This window comes from Monodelphis domestica, chromosome 2 (assembly GCF_027887165.1).
Source record: "Monodelphis domestica isolate mMonDom1 chromosome 2, mMonDom1.pri, whole genome shotgun sequence".
Taxonomy (NCBI): Eukaryota; Metazoa; Chordata; class Mammalia; order Didelphimorphia; family Didelphidae; genus Monodelphis; species Monodelphis domestica.
The window spans coordinates 530,630,540-530,654,062 of record NC_077228.1 but is presented as its reverse complement, the minus strand read 5'-3'; the positions used below and the strand labels follow the sequence as shown (position 1 = coordinate 530,654,062).

The 23,523-nt window shown below is 46.3% G+C and overlaps 1 protein-coding gene across 5 annotated transcripts in view; it reads left to right on the top strand.

Moving 5' to 3' along the window:
- Positions 1–23,523, top strand: part of DIS3L2 (DIS3 like 3'-5' exoribonuclease 2) — a 384,538-nt gene that overhangs the window by 257,127 nt on the left and 103,888 nt on the right. For all 5 annotated transcript variants that reach the window (XM_056819939.1, XM_056819938.1, XM_056819942.1 and 2 more), the window contains 2 exons: positions 13,494–13,606; positions 19,581–19,688. In XM_056819939.1, coding sequence (XP_056675917.1) covers positions 13,494–13,606; positions 19,581–19,688 — 221 coding nt within the window. The remainder of the gene's footprint in view (positions 1–13,493; positions 13,607–19,580; positions 19,689–23,523) is intronic.

Genomic DNA, 23,523 nt, shown 5'->3' with positions numbered 1-23,523 from the left:
CTGGCAATTCCTTTCATGAGAGCCTGAAATGCTTTGCTGATGAGTTTTTTCTCTATTGGGGATAAGCTGGTGCTCAACAAAGGAAAGAACGAAACTTTCCTCATACTCATTCCAGTTGTGAGGATGCTCTCCTGGTTGAGTTTCTTTATGTTCACTGAAACCCAAGTTCTGATTAAAGTTGCTGCCATGTTCATCTTCTTTACAGGTTCTGCCTCCTGCAGAACCTTTCGGGAAGAAGCCTTTCTGACATTCCTTATAATAGTGGCATCTCTCTTCTGTGACACTATTTTTATCCATGATAGTCACTTCTCTGAGATTCTCTTCTCCCCCTCAATTTCTCCCCTGTGGATTTCCACTCTAATCTTTTTAACTTGCCTTGATGTTCAATGACTTCTCCAAATGTACGTACTTGGGGACCATTCTTCTGGAGTGGTCTCAATTTTCCCCAAAGTTCTTTGGAACTTTCCTGCTTTGATGCTGACTTGTCAGCTGCAGTCCTTGTATCACCACCTGGGCTGCTGTTTTCCCAGCTTTCTCTTTTCTCAGCTCCTGGAATATCTAAAAGCCATAAATCTTTTCTTTGTTCCATGTGAGAAATTATGGCAGGTTTGGGAAATGATAATCCCAATAAAACAGAATTCTCATAATTCTCCAGCATTACATTTCTGTAGAGGTCTTTCTGATGCAGGTCCAATTGTACCCTCTCCTCCAAGGTCAAAGATACAGCAACATCTTCAAATATCAACAACTCCTGAGGCTCAACTGTCAGTAGTGTTACTGCTGGGACTACAAGGTGCTGCTTCTCTTGAGGAAGGGCAGACATTTGAGTGGCATTTTCTTAAAGAGGGCAGGGCATACTCTTAAGCTGAGTTTCTACGGGTTGGAGATGATCAAATTCCTGCATTTTTCCTTGGGCTGCTGTCTCTTAACAACACTGGTCGTTTTGGTGCATTGGTGCTCATTTATCTGGTTCTTTTTCCTAATCCTCCAATAAAATGACCACTTTCTGTGGGCTTTCTGGACAATGCTTCTGAACCCAGGTTTGGAGCATCTCAGGGAAAATGGTCAAAAATTGCTCCAACACTACCAACTCCAGGATCCGTGCCTTTGTGTGGATCTCTGTTTTTAGCCATTCCTAACAGAAATCCTGTAGATAGTCAGAGCTTCCCATGGACTAGAAACTTCACAATAACAGAACTGCTTAAAGTTTAGGAAGATGTTCTGTGTTGGGAGGCTGCTCTCTTGAAGCCTTATTTTCTGTTCCTCTTTACAGTCCTTTTTTCCCCAAGTTCCCTATGACGAGTCTATCCTCCTCCTGGAGAGTCTAGGCCCTAGAGGTTTTAGCTTCCCCTGACTGTGCCACCATAGTTTCCCCCCTAACTCTACTCATCTTCTAACAGCCCTAGAGTGGGGAAATTTATCCTTGCTCTCTTTTTTTTTCCTGGACACTGCTGAACCAAGGGAAATCACTTTCAAAAGAGAGAAAGGAAAAAAGGCTTTGGAAGCACTGAACAATACTTAAATAAATTACTATTACCAGGACATTCAATTCACTTTAGGAAATAAAAATGAGCATATTCATTCTGAAAATCTAGGATCAGACAAGCTATTTTTCAGCCCCTTTAGATTATATAATCAAACGAAAGGATCTGATTAACTGTTTATATTAACTTGTATATTGTTCACCAATAAGGTTTAGTGAAAACAACCTGGATGGCCAGGGGCTTACGAAAAATGCATATAACAATAATACCTTAAATTTATAAATCATTTTATAGTGCTTAAGATCTTTCAATGCATCATTTCATCTGATCCTCACAATTATAGTGTGAAATCAACATGACAATTAAGTTGCCTTATTAAAGTCGTGTCCATTTGTCAACATGGCTAAGCAATAGCAAAGCCAAGATTAAACCCAGGTATTTCCAGTGCACTGGAATGCCTAATAAAAAGCTGTTTTGGTCAGGCCAAGAGGATGCAGGAGGAAACATCAGTTGCAGATCACCGGTGGGTGCTGGCAGGTCAGTTCTGATCCTAGGACCCCGGATTCTTCTTAAACTATGAAAAAATGAAATATGCTTCTTAAACTGCAAAACAAGCTGGAAATGAAGATTTGAACACAGCATCAGAGCCTCCGGGTTCTCAGGAGGGGCCTCAGGCAGATACCCACCTCACTTCCCAGCAGCAAGCGCCTTCCCAACCCCACCTCAAAGTCCTCTCACCCACAGCAGCCTTACTGTTTGCTGGTCTGAGAGAGCAAACAAGCTGAACTTTTAATAAATTCCTAGAGTGGGATTTCTGGGTTCAAGGACATCATCCCTTGGGCCTTTGAGCAGGATCTTGATGACTCAGTGGGCCCTTATTGGGCCTTGTATGGTCCGTATCCACCTGGCACAGCCCGTTTCCAGAGAAGGGCCTGTGGCCTTTCCGGGGCCAGCACTTCATCCCGCTCAATTCTGTTCTCGACAAGATCGTTTGGACATTGAGCAGTAGTAAGAACGAATTTATTAGCTATTGCAGAGGCATGACATGCAGGGGCTGGAAACTAAAACTTGCTTGCGGCATTAAATCAAGGAATACATTTGGTTTCAAATACAAATAGAATATTCCAGAGTCAAAAGAAGAACCCCTGGTGGCTCTATGGTCAATTTGGGGAAAAAATTCTACATCTGAGCCGTTTTGCTTCTTGGCTGTGTTTTCTGTTGTCTCTAATATCTCTGTGCTGTGCCTTGGGCTTCATTGTTTTCATTCTGGTCTTGCTTCTCCTACCTAAAGCCATTTCTGATTTTGATTGTGAAATGATCTCTCCTCCTGTGGGCTCTTTATGTCATGGGACATTTGGGCCTTCCGGGGAGTTCAGGCAGTCTAATTGTTGTTCTCTGAGAATATAGAAATGGAAACTATAGCAGAGAAATTGATGGTCTCGTCTTCTCCCATGCATCTAATACCATCCACCTGCCCCAGGGTCTCTGCTGATCTCCAGTTTCACCTTCAGACATCTCAGCCTAGATGTCTAGGGAACATCGTAAACAGAACTTGTTATTTTCCCCTCTACTCCCCTCCCCCTCCCCCCAGTTACTATTGAAGGCAGCTCCCTCCTTCCAGGCTCCCAAGCCATAGTCATCAGTCGTCAAGACCCGCTGACTTCACTTTTACAGCATCTCTTGGATCCACTCCCTCCTGTCCTTTGACATGTTCAGATCGCCTGTTGTAGTAGCTGCCGGTGGGTCTGTTAGTCACTTCCTCTTTGTTAGCTCCCTCATTAGACTGGAAGCTTCTTGAGGGCAGGGACTGGCTCTTCCCTCTTCTTGTATGCCCTGGGCTTAGTGTTGCCTGGCACTGTGTAGGAGCTCTACAAATGTTTAGTCATTGGTTGGCTCTTCAGTTCCGGGAGGGAAGCTTTCCGATGAAGGAGTTTGCACATCAGGCTTCTTTCCTCACCCTTCGCTCGATGACAAGTGGAAGCCACTTTTCACGGCTGTGTTCACATGCTCATTCTTGAACGACTTGAAGTATGCTCAGCTTTCTCTTCTTGCTTGACCAGTTTAAGTTTATGAAATAGACTCAAACCAATACCACGTCATTTCTAAGGAGAGCTGCCATTGCATGGGGTATCCATGATGGACTTCTGCAGGCAATTACATAACCAAATACCACACAGAGTTGGACAACGTGAAAGTTTGAGTTGTCCCTCTTACCTAGCAACCCAATCCATGTTTCCATTCAAATCGGAGAGAATTTGCTGATGCTAGCTAAAGCCGGGAGTTTATTGTGTAGCCACAAGGTGATCTGAGCCCAATTGTTTTTCAGCTGCAGAATGTGTCTCCAGAATTTCATGTGACCAAAGCAGGATGCCAGTGCCGGCTTCCCAAGCTTGGTGCGCTGCCACCAGTAAAAGCCCACTCCGCTGCTGCAGCTCCAGGGCTTCCAGCAAAGGCATTCTTTCTTTCACCTGGGGCTGGCCCAGTCTCTTTCTGTGTCTGACAACCACGAGTTTCACTTTTAAGCATTATTTCTCTATCTCTGGCTCTGGGGAACCTTCTGGCTCCTGTAGCAGTATCACTGGGGGCTAACGACACTGGCCAGGAAATCAAGGGGGGCAAGTCTGTGACTTCACTTGAGCCGAGCGCTTCATTCACTCCACAAGCTTCCTGGAGTACACGGACGAGGAGCGTCATGGAGCTCCAAGTGAAAGCTCTTCTCACAGTCTAGTGTAGTGATGGCAAACCTTTTAGAGACCAAGTGCCCAAACTGCAACCCTCACCCCTCATAGGAGCGGCCCACCTTGCCCCAGACAGAGGAGGGAGGAAACACTCCTATTGGGCTGCTGAGCAGAGGGGTGGGGGAGGGGGTGGGTGGGAGAAGTGTCCTCAGGTGTGGTGGAGAGGGGGAAGGGAGCAGCCCCTATCAGCACATGTGCCATAGGTTTGCCAACAATCAGTTGAGTTTAGTGCCAACAGGGCTAGCTTCAGAATCAAGGCATACTACCTGGATTACCTCCTACATCTGATGTGTCATTGCTGTGTAGCCCTGAGCAAATCACTTAAACTCCTGAGCCTACCTCAATGATGGTTATGAGGATGAGATGAGAGAGTAGACATGTGGTCTGTCACAAAGCCTTTTGTGCTATTCAAATAGCAGTTATTGTTCAATACCACTCAGCAAGGCCTCATGGAAGGAACAGCCTGGGTCTGTGTAGGAGGGGCCTTTCATCGGTCACCTCATGACAGCCCTTGGAGAAGGCAGGTACTGGAGGGATGATTGCTTCCATTTTATTGGCAAGGAAACTGAGGCTCAGGGTGTTTTTGCAAGTTTGCCTTTGCCTGGGGTGTATTATATAAAGGAGGTTAATTTGTAACCGAGGGGTTCAGACTTTCAGTATTGACAGAGAGAAAGAGTGGAGACCCCCCTTCTCAAAAGTGGGGTCCAGGGGAGACAGCTGATGTTTAGGGTTGACTCAGAGAGAGGAGAGGGGGTTTGAAGATTTTCCCCCTTCTGCCCTCCCTCCTTAGCTAAAGCTCTCTCTCCAATTCGCTCTTGTCCCTCTTGTCCCCCCTCCACTACTCAAGACCAATCTGTTCACTCACACTCAGCTTGGGGAACAGATAACTTTTAATGTCAACTCAGTCAGGTAAAACAAAAGGAATAATGGTCAGGGAAGAATGGGAAAGGAATGTGAGAAAAAGGGGTCCCTGTCTCTATCTAAACCCTTTTCCTCCCTCTTCAAGTTTGGAGGAACTCGGGCTTTGGCAGCCTGGGCCCCCCTGAGAAAGTCATGTTGACTCATCCCTGGGCAACAGGAGCTGAGGGAAAGTCTGCTCAGGTTCCTCTTCAGAAGGTCCCTTCAATTGGGAAGTGTTGGGGGGAAGGATTTCCAGTCACCAGCAGGAAAAATGGGTAACCCTCAGGAGAAAGTCTTTTTCCACCTTCTCTCTTTGATGTCTCAAGACAGAGAGACCCTCACAGCTCTCCAGTCAGAGTCTTCTCCTCCAGATTCCAATCCCTTGGGGCCCCTCCCCCATTGAAGTGACCGATTTCACACACTCTTCAGCCTGGCACTTTTTATTTAGTGTCAGCCTCTGTCACTGGGGTCACATAGCTATTCACATCCGGAGGTTAGATATACCCAACCTGCTAGAGGTTCTCGTTCTCTCTCTCTCTCTCTCTCTCTCTCTCTCTCTCTCTCTCTCTCTCTCTCTCTCTCTCTCTCTCTCTCTCTCTCTCTCTCCCTCCTCCCCCTCCCACTCTCTGTCTCTGTCTCTGTCCCTGTCTCTGTCTGTCTCTATCTGTCTCTGTCTGTCTGTCTGTCTGTCTGTCTGTCTGTCTGTCTCTCTCAACCTAGCCTTTCCCCCTCCCTCCAGAAATGTTCATGTAATGTTCAAACTGCTCATTGATTATCCCTTACTCTCATTATGTGATTGCCCACTTAGTTTTCCTAGTTCAACGTGCTCCTGATTATATCTTTTATCAATAAGAACTGCTTTTTAGATGGATGTTGCTTCTTACATAAAAGTCATCATTAGTAATGTGACCTGGAGCCTGCTGGTGCCCCTTGGGCACCTTCCCATCAGCCTTCAAGCCACTCCCAGTTTTGAGGATTCTCCATGAGCCCCACTGCAACATTATAAGTTTCTGATTGCTCAGCAATTGGACTTGGATGCAGGGAACATCTTGAAAGTGTGCTGCAGGCTGCCAGTGCCACGCCATGTGAACTCCTTTCCTCCCGGTCAGTTCTGGGCCCCACTGATTTTACTTCTGTGGTCCCTATCCCAGGGACACAGAAAAATGGACTAACTTATCAGGTTATGCTTCCAACTGTGTGTCACCATTTGGACCGCATGCATCTTTCGCTCCCTTAGTTTTTTTCTGTGGGCTTCCAGACTGACCTCTCCTTGGGGTTTTATTATCTCCTCAAGCAACTCTGTGCTCTGGAGTCAAATGCCACTAGTGCAGCATCAGATGGTGAGAACTTCACCATCTGTAGGGACCTCTTTCATGACAGAAACTGCGCATGCGTGTCCTTTAATCTTCAGCTGCAAAATGCTCATTTTTGTACCTAGATCAAAGAAAAGAATCCCCTGAATCTCTGTGAAATCATGCCATAAAAGGCAAGGCTGAGGATCTTAGAGGTGTGAACTCAGGAGAGGCCTAGTGGAGATTCCCACCCCTAGATGCTGAAGGAAGTCAAACCACTGTACAAATGGCTAGGTTAACTACAAAGTTATCATTTTTTCCCTATTCCATGATTGACTCTTTTTTCTTCTTTCCTAATCATCTAACCGTCCCTCCCTTTCCCCTTTCTAGAGGGTAAGATCTCACACTGAATGAAAAAAACAGATTCTCTGGCATAAGTTCCCACTTCCCAGTCTATATCTCGATCTCTTCAGCACTCCCTCATACTCTCACTTATTTTTTCTAGTCTTTGAGGGAAAACTTGTCCTTGTCATTGCCAAGGTCACCCCCTCCCATTTCCTCTAGAATGTTAGAATTAGAATATTTAACCCTTCCAGATGTTGAGCTTCCGAGGAAAGGAAGGGAAAGGAGAAGGGAGAAGGAAAGGGTATAGAGCTTACTATGTGCCAGGCACTGTGCCAAAGGCTTTATCAATATTCTCTCATTTGATCAAGAAGATAAGGAACCATACCTTCATCTGCACTTTGTATATCTCCTCTATAGCTCCGAACCTACATATTCCTTTATTAAATGCTTGTTTTATTGTATTATTTAATGAAACCCCTTCACTTAGAAAAATTAATTCTTTTCAATTAATGAAAGATAACTTTCTCTCTCCTTTACTCTCCCTCATACTGAGAAAGAAAGAACCCCGACACACACACACACACACACACACACGCACACATACACTTCAGACTTTTTTGTCAAACAAAACAAATTCCCCTACTAGTTACATTCAGAAAAGTCTCCATCTATACCGAGTCCAACACCTATCTGTTGAAAGGTGGATAGTATGTTTTATCATGAGTCCTCATGGTTAGTCACTACATTGATCAGAGTTCTAAAATCTTCCAAAGCTATTTGCTGTAATAATAATGCTACTGTATAAATTGTGCTTCTGGTTCTACTTATTTCACTCTATATCAGTTCATACAGGTCTTCCTAGGTTTCTCTGAAACTGTCCCTCTCATCTTTGTTTCTCGCAAAGTAGGAACCCGTCACCATAACTTGTTTAGTTATTCCTCATTTATCATTCTTTGGCACTGCAAAAAAGAAACCAAAACCCAAACCCCTACACACACACACACACACACACACACACACACACACACACACACACACACACAATATGTAATGTAAATATTTCCTTTTCCTCCTTTTATATCTTTGAGAATCCCTCTTCCTATTTTTTTAAAGGAAAAACCACATTAAAACATTTAAAATAATTTTCTGCTTTTATATCCCTGTCATTTCAATGACTGATGATAATGCATTAATTAAACTCTTGCCGTGCCTGCTCCTCCCCCAGGAGAGCCATCCTTCATGACAAAGAATAATAAGGAAAAAGAAAAAAAAACAATTCAACAAAACTAATCAACACACGAACACATGGTGACATTTTGTGCAGTATTCCACACCCAGAGTCCCTCAGTTTCAATTGTTTTCATATCCCTTCATTTTATAGGAAAATAATTTTCCCATAGAAAGCAGGCTAAAAAAATATAATAAAAGTTTGTTGAATAAAATAATGAATTCATTTTTGAAGAAAAAAAAACAAGCAGAAAAGTTTAGAATTGATTTAGAAGGCAATATAGGGATTCCTTATATATTTTCCAAGCAAGGGAGTAGTCTAGCAATGTTATACAAAACAGATGGGCAGAAGGTGAGGCTGAATTCAGGAAAGCTAGTTCTGGGAGGAATATGGTAGGTGAGAGATGATAGATGAAGACTAGGATTGAAGGTAGTAGAATGGAGAATATTCTTGGAGACCTTGGGGTGGGGTGGGGTGAGGTGAGGTGAAACTGTTCCTTCCTTATAATTCGTAATCAAAAAGGGGGGAAAGAGACAGTGCAATCACAGTTTTAAAAAAAGCATCATGATAAATTTTTTAATAGAAAACAGGTGGCTTCTATCATTTCCTTAATACTTTAATTTATATCAAATAGTTAAAATAGAAAAATAACCCATTACTACTTTCTATTTTGTGTTTAGACTATAAAATCATGTAAAGTTGTAAAATAAGAAAATCTTAGAATAAATTATAGCTGTTGTAAATGGGAGAAATATATAAAATCAAAGAAATAAAGGAATTTTTTAAACTGACAGTCATTCTATAAAACAAATCTTTTTGAAAAAGTAATGTGCTTTCCTCTAAATCACTTGAGGATAATAAATAGTCTCCCATTACTTCCAACCACATCTGATGAGTTCCTGTCCTTCCAGTATTGGGGGAGTTGGGCAGGGCAGATCCCCGGTGGAGCAACAGCAAAAGGAAATATCCCCTTGAGCTCCATTGACATCATGTTGTCCCATGCTCTGACCAGAGTTGCTGTTGCTTCATTGGGCCTCTGCTGGTCACACCTTGTCTGGTGTGCTGCATTCAGCTCTGGCTGCCAAGTTTTGACCGTCCAGAAAGGATCTTAATAGGAAGACAAGATGACTATAAACCTGCCTCCTGAAGAGAAGTTGGAGGAGGAGGCAACCAGATGGCTGAATGGCTAGAGAGCCAGACCTAGAGAATGGAGGTCCTGGGCTTAAATCTGTCTCCTAGGCAAGTCACTTAACTCTCATTGCCTAACCCTTACCACTCTTCTGCCTTGAAACCAGTACACAATGTTGCTTCTAAGATGGAAGGCTAGGGTTTACGAAAGAAAAGTCAGAAGAGCTGGAAATACTGGATTTGGAAAAGGAAAGAAGACGTGAAGGAGGAGTGGGGTTGGGAATATTGGAGCTGTTTTCAAGGGTTGGAAGAGCTATGATGCAGGAAGAGAGCTTGATAACCAAGGAGATCAAAGGAAGACAGATTTGGACGCCACCTCTGAAAACCTTTGTTTCCACCAGAAGTGCCCAGTGTTGGGCTAGACTCCCTTGGAAGAGGAAGAGCTGCTGCCCAGATGGAGGGAGAGATTTCCCTGCGGCTATCTGGGCATCTTAGGAGAACAGTGTTTGAATTCTGTGGATTCTTCTTGCTTTTCTGGTCTCACCATCCTGGAAGGATCAGAGAAGGCTACAGAGGAAGCATGGCAGAGAGAGAGAGCAGGGTGGAGAAAGTAGCCATTAGTGAGGGAGGTCCTAGAAAGAATTCTTTCCTCTGATGGGACTAGAGGGCTTTTATGTCCACTCCAGGTTGACTGTGCTGTGGGGATCATGTTGCAATGATGGTGATGTCAGGAGTGAGGCAGGCCCTCAGCACATGCTGGGACCAGCCCCTGTGGTGACCCTACATACGGGAGGAGGGATGGGCAGGTCTGGACTCCATGGTCAGAGGCAGCAGCCACATCAGTGAGATCACTGAACATTTGGGAAACAGTGCTGGTGCTGGGCCAGCTTCCCTGGCAGGGTGGTACCCACTGAGCTGACTCGTGCAGCCGTTTTAGTTTGTCAGGGTTAGCATCCAGGGTGGGCTCTGTGCAAGAGAGCTGCCTGACATTAGCCTGGACCCCGGCAGTCCTTCTGCTAAGGGCCTCCTGTCGGCTCTGGTCAGCCCGCCCAGAGGTGACCCTTAAGGGTCTCTCACATGCCAGCTGACCCGTCAGAAGAAGATGAACATTTTCTGCAGCGGAAAACATTTGTACAAGCAACAGGCTGTAGGGAACTCTTGTATTGACTGATCCCAGAGCTCTCCCTAGCACACGCTAAGCCTTCAGCGTCACTACCCTAAGACAGCTGCCAGTTCACATTATGTAAATATATGTAATAAAATATTTACTTAGGACTTCCATAAAAAGTGCCAGAGTTGGGGGAGCGCTGACCACTGGTTAAGGGCCTCTACTGGGAATCCTAAGTGAAATTTAAGGCTCTTCCATGTGTTTTGATTGGCCCTCTGCATGTTTTCCCTCCTGTAATGAGATCTTTGTCAGTTTGTCAATTTTGACTAAGGACAGAAAGTTCATGTGTAGTGAGTTAAGTGCACAGTGACTGCTCAACTAGGGTGGATATGATGTAATGACCCCCTTTCTTCTCTTTTAGTTAGTATTGATCCCTTAAACCAATAAATTAAAAGAGTGACTTCAAAGGAAGAAGCCATGATTTTTTATCTTCTCATTGCTGACTTTAGATACTTATAATATCAGAGTCAAAGCTGAGCTTCCCAAGGCTGGAGCTATAGGCATGTGGAGCCTGGCTTCTTTGGTTGCTGGAGGGCAGATTTGGGGGCCTGTGGACCCTGCCACCCAGCTGTGTCCCCAACTTGGACTGAAGCAGCTGACTTCTACGCCCAGGAGCTGGCCCTGGAGGCTCTGGAGCAGGGCCCCAGGCAGGAGCTCAGCTTTTTTCATAGCCATTTTTTGCAGCATCTGAAAGACTTGAGAGGAATGAGCTTCTCCATCAGAATGTGGTTGGGGTGGAGAAGATAAAATCCATGTTTGAATCCTTGTCACATGCTTAGAACCTAACAGGTTTTGTTGTACTTGTTTCTCAGGTTGATATACATATATTCATTCATTTATTCATTCATTCATTTATTTATTTATATCCACCATTTATTTATAGCCACCGTGCGAAGAGGGTTGGGAGGGCAAACATCCAAAGGGTTTGGCAGATCTCATGATAGAGTCTTCTGAGAGCTCCTAAGACCTCCCCTTGGTGTAGCTGACAGCTAGTCAGGTACTCTGCTCTGGCCTGGAGGTGATGCCGACTGAGGAAGATTGGCCATTGGATAATGGAAGCTCTGACAGGCTCCCTCTGTCTGGGAAGTCTTGGGCCACCCTGTGGGCCTGGTGCTGAACCCTCTCTGCCGCTTGAGGCCCAGCTCGGGATGGTAGATTCAGAGAGGTTCCAGCTTGGTTGAAGATGGGTTTTTCAGCCTCAGCAGAGCCCTCATTCCCATTTGCTGAATCATAAAGGAGCTGCGATCAGCACCAGTGGGATGAATATTCACCTGCTGAAGTCACAGATCCTGGATGTATTGCCATGCTATGATGGTTGGGGGAGGGAGGTAGTGTCTGAGACTAACTACCAGATAGAAGGAGATGTGTGAAGACTGACTGCTAGTTCTTCTTCAGCCTCAGAGAGCCCTTTAAAACCTGCTCTTTTGCTGTATCCAACCAGTATTGATTGAATGTCCCCAGTGAATGGGGCATGTCACTGTCGGGGCTCTAGACATGGGGGCAGAGATTATCTTATTTCATAAACTGGTCTTGAGGAAGAGAGGCCAGGTCCTAATCCCTTGTCATCAAAGACAGTGGCAGGATGTGACAAGAGTCCCAGGACAAGGACCAAGAAGTCATTAGGAGAGTACAGAAGTGTAGCGTACCAGGCATATTAGCATCTTGGAAGTATGATTGATATATTGCTATTGTAGCTTGTGTATTCATATGCCAGACTCATGGCCATATTACTTATTGATTACTGTATTGCCAAATCTTCAGTCCAAGGGACAAAAGTATTCCTGAGCAGGACATTATGGGCCACAGTGTCCTAGCTCACACCTTGTTAGACCACATTCCTTTCCAAGTCGCATGTTGGACTAGTCTCCTCCTCTTTGATTTCGTGATTGTCAATTCAATCAATGTTAAAATATATGCCATGTCACCTATTCATTAGTTACCTCCCACTGCACATTCCTAAACTCTCCAATAAAAGTTTGGGGACATCTGCAAGCCTCCCTCTCGCTCCTCTTGCCCCTCTTGCTCCTCTTGCTCTCTTGCGCTCTATGCTCTCTTTTCTGTTGAGAAGAAGCATCACTGGAGCTTGCTACACCCTATGTGTTTTAACTCGTCTCTGAGTCTTTATTCCTTTGTTTCTCCCTCTATCTCTATTATCTCTTCATCCATTTTCCTCCAGTCTCCATTCTCCTTCTCAGGTCATCACCCACCAGTAAATTGTATAGGAACTGCAGGCAGCTCCTACACTTGGCGCCCAACGTGGAGCATAGCAAGCTCAGGTGATGCTTCTCAATAGAAAAGAGAACAAAGAGAGCAAGAGGGGCAAGAGAAGCAAGAGGGAGGCTTGCAGATGTCCCCAAACTTTTATTGGAGAGTTTAGGAATGTGCAGTGGGAGGTAACTAATGAATATGTGACATGGCATATATTTTAACATTGATTGAATTGACAATCACGAAATCAAAGAGTAGGAGACTAGTCCAGCATGCGACTTGGAAAGGAATGTGGTCTAACAAGGTGTGAGCTAGGACTCCGTGGCCCATAATGTCCTGCTCAGGAATACTTTTGTCCCTTGGACTGAAGATTCGGCAATAGAATAATCAATAAGTAATATGGCCATGAGTCTGGCATATGAATACACAAGCTACAATAGCAATATATCAGTCACACTTCCAAGATGCCAATATGCCTGGTATGCTACAAGAAGAGAGACAGAATCCACCTGGATGGAGGTTCATGAATGGACAGGGCATTGGAGCTGGAGTACTGGTCAACCACCAGTTAGCCCTTATGAAGTCCCTAGTTATAGTTTAGTGCTAATAGGGCCTGAGAATTCCTGATCATATCTTCTCGTGTGGGCAACAGGAAAACGTCCGAGGCTTTTGAACAGAGTGAGGCAATTGGAAGGGCGCTTTAGTACGATGGATCTATGGTTGCAAAGCGGAGACTTGAAGATTGGAGAGTGGAGAGACCCAGCAAACTAACCAGATCTGGGCAAGAGGCCATGAGAAGAGGGACACAGCTAGGAAGGGGTAAACCATAGCAACTTCTGCGGTCCCTCCCAGGGCAACCAAGAGGCCTGCCCTCCAATCTGAGTGGTAGAAACAGATCCCAGGATGTTAAGGAGGTGGAGAAAAGGAAGGAGCTTCAGGCACCACTCAGTGCCTGGGGGGCTCTGCCCCTGCCCTTCTAATAATCTTCTCATGCCTTTTCAGGGAACTTTGAAGTGGGAGTTCACATCGCAGATGTCAGTTACTTTGTTCCGGAAGGATCCGCTCTGGATAAAGTGGCCAGTGAGAGAGCCACAAGTGTCTACCTGGTGCAGAAGGTAAGAGGCAGCCTCCGGCTTCTTGGTAAAATGGGTGCTCTCATTCATTTTCCTCATCTTCCTCACCCTTCCCTTGTAGCTGCCTTGGGGAGCAGCAGTAGTGTTTTACCTTGGCTGACGCTATGCTGGCCTCATAAAGAATGACTGCCAGGGATGCACTTGACCTTTGACTTCTGTCCACTGCATCATCAGGGGCCATTTGTTCAAAAGGGGACCCTCACTGGAATGGTTGGGGGGAAAAGCAGATGTGACTTTCCAGGCATTTGTGACCTCAAGTGGTGTCAAGTCTGCCCTGGGGATCAGAAGGTCACAGGTTCTGGGAATGAGAACTGGAGGAAAATCAGAGGCCATTGAATAGAGGGGAGACCAAAGCCCATGGAGGCCAGGGGTTCAGTTGTGGGTCCTCAACTCCATATGGCATGCTCACTATTGCAGCAGCCATCCTTAGCTGGATAACTTGATTCTTTGCGGCCTCTAGAAACACATGCCAGTAGAAGGGAAAGAAGGTGCTACTCATCTCCTGCACTGAAGGAAGAATGGCCCTCCTTTCCCCTGTCCCCAAATTTCAAGAGAAGGCATCTCTTTCAGAAAGCATAGGACAAAGAAAAGTATCAGGAGCCCAGGCCAGGAGTCTGGTGCTATGCTTTCCCATGGCGGTGCTATGAAAGTTGGAATTGGAAGTCAGTCCCAGATCTCCTGCTGACTCCCTAGGTGGCTTTACATGCATTGTGTGCAGGTGAGTGACCCATGTCAGAATTGCTTGCATCTTGCCTTGGGAATCCCATCAGCATCTTTCTCTGGCCTTTTCTGGTTTCCTTTGCTGTGGACCTAGCTAGATGCCCATGAAGATCCTTTCCAGTTCTAACATTGGAAATAGAGAGGGCTGATGCCCTGCCTCTCCAGCCCCAGTTGGACCAAGGACTGGTGGCAGCTGAGACTGTTCTGGGGCTTTGCTCACAGTCAGAGAAACTTGGGGCACAGACTGTGCTGTCAGTTTACTTTCTTTCTGAGCTTCAGCCTAAAATACTGGAAGAGAGTGACAAAAACTATCAGTCCATTCTTTGTTTGAACAGCTTTATCTTTCCCTCCTGGCTCCTTTTCATTTTACAGCAGGGGGAAGTGGGAGATTCATTCTTAAGGCTCTTCCCTTCAGAAGCAGGAAGCCAGGGAAGAGGGGCCTCCGAAACCTCTCCTTTTGGTGGCCAGCTTGACCTGTACCCAGGAGCTAATTGCGTTGGTGCTCATTTGGGTCACTGCTTTGACCTTTCTTCCTCCTGCTTTGGTTTTTTGGAGGACTGTGGCCAGGAACTTTTCTGCTGTTTGTTTGTTTTTTTCTTATTCCTGTAAAGATTTGCGTTAGAAGCTGGGCAAATGGCTTTCCTCCCTTCAGGAAAGTGTGTTTTCTCATGTGGCATGTGCTCTGAACCTCTCCACACCCAGTGTGACCCTGTCAGTGTGTATATGAGAGCGAGTCTTCTCCTATGGTATTCCTGTTATGGTTTCTCTCCCACCATCTGTGGCCCTAATTCCGCCTCTCTCAGGCATGAGATCTTAGCTGCTGACCTCCTGGGGACAGAGGTAATGACAGCGACAATGCAAACCTCATGCCTCAGCACGGGGGAAATTACCCCACTGATTAGGACATTTTTACATTGAATATGATATCAGATCCCAAATCCTTCTTGCTGACATTTAAATGAAGTCTCTTTGTGAAGATTTTGCTCCTGGTGAGAAATGTATATTCCTTCTGGTTAAAAGGATAGAGAGGGTGGCGGCAGAGGAGGAGAATTAAAACAAGATGGCCATGAAAACCTCCTTGAAAACTGCCCTCCTTTGGATTGGGTGGGGGGAAGGAAGGAGGTTTTTAAAGCCAGGTGGGATTTTCTGTCTTCCACCCCAGCTTAGAACTCTGTGACCCTTCCTAAGAAGGCTATTAAATGTTCATATGGAATTTCTCTGAACCATCTTCTGTGAGCCGGCTGTGATTGCAAATGTTTTTCTAAGTCAATTTAAAAAATGAGTGTATTAAGTTTAAAAAGCAAGAGCAAACCTAAACAGTTGAAACCTAACCGTAAACTTTCTGTCTTTTGGCTTGGGCAGTGGTGTTGTTTTAGGTGTGAAACAGCTCAAGGGAAAGGTCGGCCATAAATCTCTACAGTATTTTATTGGTGTTGCTTTATAATAGAGATCAAAGATTCAGACTGGAAGCTAGTGTGGATGTAGAGTCCAAGGAGTTTTAAGATGGTCACTTCTGTCAGCAGCAAGTTGTCAGGGATGTTGGTTTGTTAATAGCAAGTTGGGTAACAGAATTGATCAAAATTTGAATTCATGGAAGTGTTGATATGAAAAAGAAAACTCTTAAAACAGAGATGTTGGCTAGAAAATGAATTGACCATTTCCTCTGTGTCATTCCATATGTGAATGGTAAACGGCTCCATTCTACCCTATTGTTCACCCTCTGCTGTCCTCCACCCCAGAGAAAGGGGAAAACCCAACCAAGTTCTCTGGCTAAAAGGTTGCACTGCTCCAAGCTTGCACAGATAAGTTAGGAAGGAGTCAAGGCATAGCACACAGAGCCTTGGAGTATTTTAGAATCTGTGGGCAGCACTAAGAAAATATGTGGACCCAGTGTTCCTTTTTGTTCCTATTTAAATGATGGACTCTTATCCTATGTGGCCCTTCCCATCGGTCACAGGGTTAATACTGGCTAACCTGCTGGTGAACTTGGCCAGCCCATTTGCTGTGGCTTTAGCAGATGTTTCTGGGTTTGGGTTGGGGGGGTAGTGATGGGGTTTGGGGCTGATCTAAGACTTTCTAATCTTATTGGTAGCCCCAGCCGCTTCCCAGAGAAGTATTTTATTTGCTTAAGTGATTAACCTTATGCCAGTCTCTCCAAATAGCTTTACTCTAGCACACTCCGGAAGTTAACGCACATCCTCCCTCTCCTCTCCTGGAAGCAATTGTCAGACACCTGGCTTGGTCCAATTTCTTTCTCAGCCCTACAGAGAACACGAGAGAAGAAATTACCTGGCCAGTCCTCTTGGCTGTCTGAAAACCACGCCGACTGCCTTCTTCCCTCTCCACCCTGCAGGGTGTATCAGGAAACCTCTTTTTAGAAGATAAAAGGCCTGAAATACTCTGTACTTACAAGGAAACCACCAAACCCAGAAAGGGTCCTTTGGGAGTCTTGTTAGGCACTGTTCTGGCCCCTGCTACAAGACACCCTGGCTATTGCAGACTGAGAAGGGAGAGAGAGAGAAATCCTATCTCTTGGCTGCCTTTGAGAAAAGGATAGAATGGAAAGGTAGAGAGTGAGGCCAGGAGAGCAGGGCTCCTGCTTCCTTTACTCTTACGGCTCATCTACCAGTCATGTTCCAGCCTTCGAAAGAATAGGGAAGCTGATGGACATGAATCCATTTGTATCTCCTAGACAGAAAGACCCTTCATTCTCTCTTTTGCTATTAATGTGCCAGTGTCAGTAAATCTGAAATTAGAAAGAGCAGTCAAGTTCATCGTTCATCTCATTACAGTTTGAATGAAAACTTCACTCTCAACTCATCTTAAATATGCTTTTGACTCACTACAAGAGCCTATAATGTGCTGCAAACTCATTCAAACACACAGTACAGGGGGCCAATCGCCAAGCCGGGTAGGGCCGCCACCAAAATTTGGCGACGCTGTCGAAAAATCTCATTCAATATTAAATGCTTAGAACGCTTGCTGTAGATGGTATACGCGTAGAGCGATAACCCGACCTGCGTTGTTACAGCCATCACTGGGCACTTGTAGGACAACAGTGCGTGCAGATGTCAGCCGAGACAGTTTCAGAGCTTTGTCGACTGTCCACGAGAGGAGTCTAGTCCCTCTCTCTGCCTCGGGAGCCATTCTGGCCCGGAGATGCAACCCCTGAGGCGACAGTCTTTCTCTTTCCAGGCTTTTCACACGGGGCAGAACAAGAGGGACCCTGCATTGGGAGGCTGCTGAAGGGGAGACGCTCTCTCCATTCTTAGGTGATAGTCCCTCCTTAAGGAGGGCAGAATGAAACACTCAGGGACACACCAGCGCTGGGTGGGGGGTGAGCCTTCACACTGATAAGGAAAGGCCGTGCTTCTCTCTCCAGCTGGGATGGAAAGGATGGGAAGGATGGGAAACGTGTACGTACTGATGAGGGAGGCCCTGCGTTTGAGTGAACCCCGTTGGCTAGGCGTTGAGGCTACAGATCCAAAACTGAAGGCAGCTCCTGTCTTTAAGGAGCCTCCGTTCCAACGGGAGAGATGACCTATGGGGGTGGCAGGGCCGGGGGCTGCGCGTTTAGCAAGACAATGTCTTCTTGGGGCAGATGTCAGCTTTTCCAGGCGAAAGTGATCCGTGTTATATAATAGTGGAGGTAGGGTGAGCCATTGCCCGTGTGCTTCTCCCCACGGAGGAGCACACTGGGCAGCCTCTGTGTTGGGAACTGGGTTATCTGGCTCCTGCACCCAGCCCCTGAGCTAAGGAATGCTGGACTCCGACATGGTCTCAGAGTAAGCCCCCAGCTCTCCTCTTGCACTGCCCAGGCACTGAGGAGGACCTTTCCACAGAGTAAACAACAGCAGGGGCATGATGGGCCACAGAGAAACCCAGGGGGGCCCAGAATGGCTCCTCAGGCTTGAATCCCCCCTCTGCATCTGGCTAGGGTTTATTAAATATGGTGTTTTGTTGTTTTATCGCTCAGGTGAAGCCCAGTCGTTGGGTTTCCAAGACAGCCAGAAACCCTGATTGAGAAGACACAGTTGGGCCATTGGAACTCCTCATTTAGACACATGTAGGAAACAAGCAGACATTGAAGCTGGGGCAGGAGGCCTCTTGCTGGCAGTAGATAGCTGTGCCCCCTTATGGCAGGCACTGGAGGAAGATTCCCAGGCCTAGAGTGTGCGCGCTCGCCTTCTGCCGCTGTCAGTCGCGACGGCTGTGGCCTTTGGGACCAAGCCAGCATGGGGTTTGGTAAACCATGAAGCATTCGGTTACCAAAACATTGATTGGGCTTGAGCCCAGCTGAGGACGTGGCCAGGCTCTCAAGTTCTTATGGGTCCTTGGGAGATAGTCTTCTGATGGAAGAATTGTACAAAGGGCTAGAAGCACTGATCTGCTCGAGGCGAGAACTTCCTTTTAAGCACAGTGGGAAATAGAGTTACTTTGCTTTCCTATTCAGCTCCCTTCTGAAAAGTAACATGGATAGTGAAACAGGTCTGGACTCAGCCAGGAGAGACTTGGCACCAAATCCTGTCCCAGACACCTCCCTAGTCAGATGACTTTTAAGGGCAAGAAGCCCCCTTACCTCCCCCCGCCTCAGATTCTCCCTTGTGGAAGGTCGTGGGACCATTGTGAAGAGGAGATGAGGGAGTGGGTCTGAAGGGCTCTGCCAGCCTGAAGAAGTTCCAGGTATTATAATCCCTGGCTGTGCCCTTGCCTGGTAACAGGAATCAAGTCTTTATATTGCTTCTGCTTCTGCTAGAATCTGCTGGCCAGACCAAAGCTTCCTTCACTGTCCATCTCTCCCATGTCTTCCAGAAGAGTAGAGGTCCTTGTGGGCAAGGACAGAGCAGTTTTTTACTAGCACCGGCCCAATGTCTCCCACTCACAGAAGGGACTTCATAAATGCTTGCTGCCAGAGCAGATGCCCCTTTGTTGCAGAGAAAGTGGCAGACCTAGAGAGCCCCTTTTTCTTCTCCAAGGTTTCTTCAATGAGGAGATCCTCGACTCAGAGATGGACAGCCGGAAGGAAACCGAGGCCATTTGGGCCAATTCCTCTTTTAAGTCACTTGCCCAAGGTCCCACCATGGTGGGATTTGAACGTAGGGCTTCTGACTCCATACGGCACCCCATCCTTCCTCTTCCTCAGTGCTGAAGGTCCTGCCCCAAGCTTTGCCTCTTTCCCACTTGTCTCTCGTCCTTCCTAAGGATGGCAATTAGCTGTGCTTTTCTGTCTTGACAGGTGGTGCCCATGCTCCCCAGACTGCTCTGTGAGGAGCTGTGCAGCCTCAACCCCATGACCGACAAGCTCACCTTCTCCGTCGTCTGGAAGCTGAGCCCCGAGGGCAAGGTAAGGGCCCCTGAGATGTACGGCCCCAGGGTTCTTCCCTAGTTGCCTGCCTTTGGGGGCTCTTACTCTAAGGACTATTGGCGGCCCTCCTCCCGAGGACCTTCCCTGACGCCCTCCTCCCAAACTCCCTTATTTTGTACCACTTTCCGTATTCTCTACGTACATTCCTGGAGGGAGGAGGGACCGTCTCATTCTGACCTTTGTATCCCGATGCGCTGGGCTTGTGCGTCTTGGCAGACTGCACTGGGAGCCCGGGTCTTGGGGGGCCTCTAATCTGATTGGGGAGACAGGGCTGACCCACGTGAACCGTGTACCATTGTGGCGGCCGGAGAAGCTCAGGCCGGAGCCCAGCGTTAGGTGCTCGGTGTGGGCCAGGGGACTTTCCTGTCCAGTTTAGCTCACCATATTCCAAGGATGTTAACAAACATGGTCAGGAGGGCATCGAGTGGCCGAAGTCCCCGGGGAAGGGAGAACTCAGCCGGGACCAGACCGGGGATGCCGGGGCGATCAGCGAGGCCTCTGGGCTGTTGGGTGGTCAAAGGAAGATCCGTGCTGCAGGAGCAGTTGGGAAGTGCCTCCTGGAGGAGGGAGGCCTGGGGACACCCAGAGGATCGGGAGCCCCAGCTGCCTCTGCAGGCCTCTGGTGCCCAGAAGTGGTGCCCAGAACTGCTGACATGGCCTCATGAACAGGGGAGGACTGACCACCCCAGCGATGACGTTCAGAGTATCCTACAGGGACGATGAGGCGAACTGCGGCGGGGGTGGCGACAGTAATAGCAAGCACTTGGAGGACTTGTCAAGGGTTAGAAAGTGTCTTACAACTCTACGGTCATTGGATCCCACAACCCGGGCAGTTTTATTGTTTCGATTTTACAGATGAGGAAACTGAGGTAAACAGAGGTCAGATGACTTGCTCAGGGTCACATGGCTTTTAAGTCAGGTCAGATTTGAGCTCAGGTCTCCCTGACTCCGGGGCCGGTGCTCTGTGTACTGTGGCACCCTCTAGTGGCCTGTACTGTACAGGCTTTTGGGCATTACCTGAGAAATGGAAGAGCTGGGGTTCAGAGGGACAAAGTACTTAAAAGCTCAAATGTAAGTTATGTGTCAGGTTTCAGGGGAATAACTGGTCAGGCTCTGGGAGTAAGGAGCCCAAGAAACAGCAAAAATGAAGGTGGTTAAATGTTAACAGTCAGAGAATGAGCGGTCACCAATACAGGACTCATTCCTATACCAGCTGTCTCTGTAGTAGGACCCGCAACCAGTTTGTCAAAGGAAAGATCACACTTAGTACAAAAGCAGAAAAGAATAAAAATGGAAAAAGGCATGACACGCAATTAAAACTACTCTGCCCTGCTCTGTTTAAGGAAGTTGTTGACACCGAAATCTGGGAAATGAACTGGAGGGATGACCATCAGTCCAAATTAACCCTAGGAAGTTTAACCAATATAAATCAGTTTCTGTGATGGGGAGACCAAAAGAGCCCAGAAACACCGTCAGCCAATGAATACTGGATCTCCTTGCCAAACAGAGAGTGAGGGGAGCCAAGGGCAACACCGGCTTAGGACACAAGCTTGTTGTTTGTAAAATCTCATGGAGGAGCATTGCTTCATTAAACAGCAAGGAGCAGCAGAGGGAAAACAGGCTTGAAGAAATCTTGGCAAGAGGCTCAGTGAAGAAGGGTCAACCTGAGGGCATTTAAAGATGAAACTGGAAGGAGAATAACAAATGGGGAAAAATGGAAAAGATCTGTAAAGATTTTCCTAAGCAACTTTTCATCCTCACGAATGGCTGAGCTTCCCCATTTAGACTAAGGCTCCAGATCCAGATGCATAGTCTGAGAGAGTAGAAATGAAACTGAAGAAAGCAAAGATGAGAAGAACTTGGGTGGACCTTCCATAGAGAAGGTCCGTGCTGTAAATGGAACAATTTTGAGGGCTTTGAGTTGATTCTTAAGGTACCTAAAGGAGAGAAGTATACAAAACATTAAGGAAATCTTGAACTTTACCTTACCAGAAACAGCTCAGAAGGGGTATTGATAATTCCTTTCCTATGCCTCCATTCCCGTCCACATAGCATTTTCTGGGAGTAATCGACATCCATAATGAGGATATCCTTAGTGAAGGTAGGACAAGGAAACAGGCGATTTCTCTATAACCTGAAGAGGCTAAAATTTCCCTAAATTATTATCTGCAACGGAACATGTTTTTCCATTCACCAGATTGACTGAAAGTCATGGGGAATACAAGGATCTAAGCTTATATTTTTTGTTGACTTTAAAAGTTTGTTGACTATCAAAAAGCATTTGATTCAGGAGGATGAAACGCTGCCTTACAAACTCTCCCCAAACAAGGGATATCCCACACACTTGCCAAAGTATAAATATTTCCCTCAAGATCCAAGAGAGATGACTAATATCAAGTGAAGCATAAGACAGGGAATATATTTTCCCCAGCACAGAGTCCCAATCAAGAGTGATTCCTAGTCCCAGAGATGGTTCATTTGCATCAGTGCCCATAGCACCTCAGAGCCTTCTGCATGCGATATCCAGGCTCTGCAGAGTGACTGTCCACCCTTTCCCCAGAGGACTGTTCCATTCCGAGCCCAGGACAAATGTAGGCTGCATCTCCTTTGGGAAACTGTGCTATAAGAACCCTGGGCATCTTATGGAGAATAGAGAGAGCCCAGTGACTATTATGCTTCCACCATCTCTGGAAATACAGAACTTGAGGGCACCGGAGAGTGTCAGAGGCTATTATAGCACGTTACAAAAGAGCAAGTAATCAGGATAAAAAGTGTGCAGGACCTCTGACCTCTGTCATCAGAGAAAGGTAGAGTTGAAAGAAAGATGAATCAGTCCCATAGCAAAGGTGAAGGAGGGATAACCAGTGGACGGTGGCTCTCAATTCGTATTTTCCCACCGCCAAGAGATTTAGAAGGCCCCAGTGCATGAGGAATGGACAATAGGATTGGCAACCTGATCGAGTTGGGGGTCTGCATTGTTAGAGGGAGGATCCACGGAAATGTCTGTACAGTTGACAAAATTGGGTTGAAGGAGAGAGTAAATTCAAGATGACTCTTGGGTTTCAACACTGGATAATAGTAGAACAGCATAGCAATTAAAAAAAAATGGGGGCAGCTGGGTAGTTCAGTGGATTGAGAGTCAGGCCTAGAGACAAGAGGTCCTTGGTTCAAATCTAGCCTTAGATACTTCCTGGTTGTGTGACCCTGAGCAAGTCACTTGACCCCCATTGCCTAGCCCTGACCACTCTTCTGCCTTGGAACCAATACACAGTATTGATTCTAAGATGGAAGGTGAGGGTTTAAATTTAAAAAAAAAAAGGCAGAGTTGTTTATTAACCATCTCTGATCATATGTTCTAGAATTTTCTCAGGAATTGAAATGAAGTTCGCAGCCTCTAGTGAGGTGAATCTTTTCTTTTCTCCTTTTTTGAGAACAGAGACATTTTATACCTCTTCCTTTCTTTGTGATTTTTCAGAGTCCCTGGTTCAGCAATCACATTCACTAGAGATGAGCCAAGTGACTCGGATTCACCTATGGGCAGCTTAGTGCTTTTTTTCCTTTTTCCTTAATTATTTGGGGTTGTCTATTTCTATTGTGTTCTTTGTGGTCTGCTTGGGAAAGAAAACTAGCAAGAAAAGGTTGAAGCATCTCTTTCATTTCTCTTTCACTAGTCAACATTATCTCCTCCACCCTAAGCAGTTGGGTGGTTCTGTTTCCCCTTTGACTTTTCTTTTCTGTCCAATACAGCTCCTAAAAAAGTAAGCTGCAGAGATCTTTTCAGTTTCCTTTGCTTCTTTGTCAGCTTCAGATTATT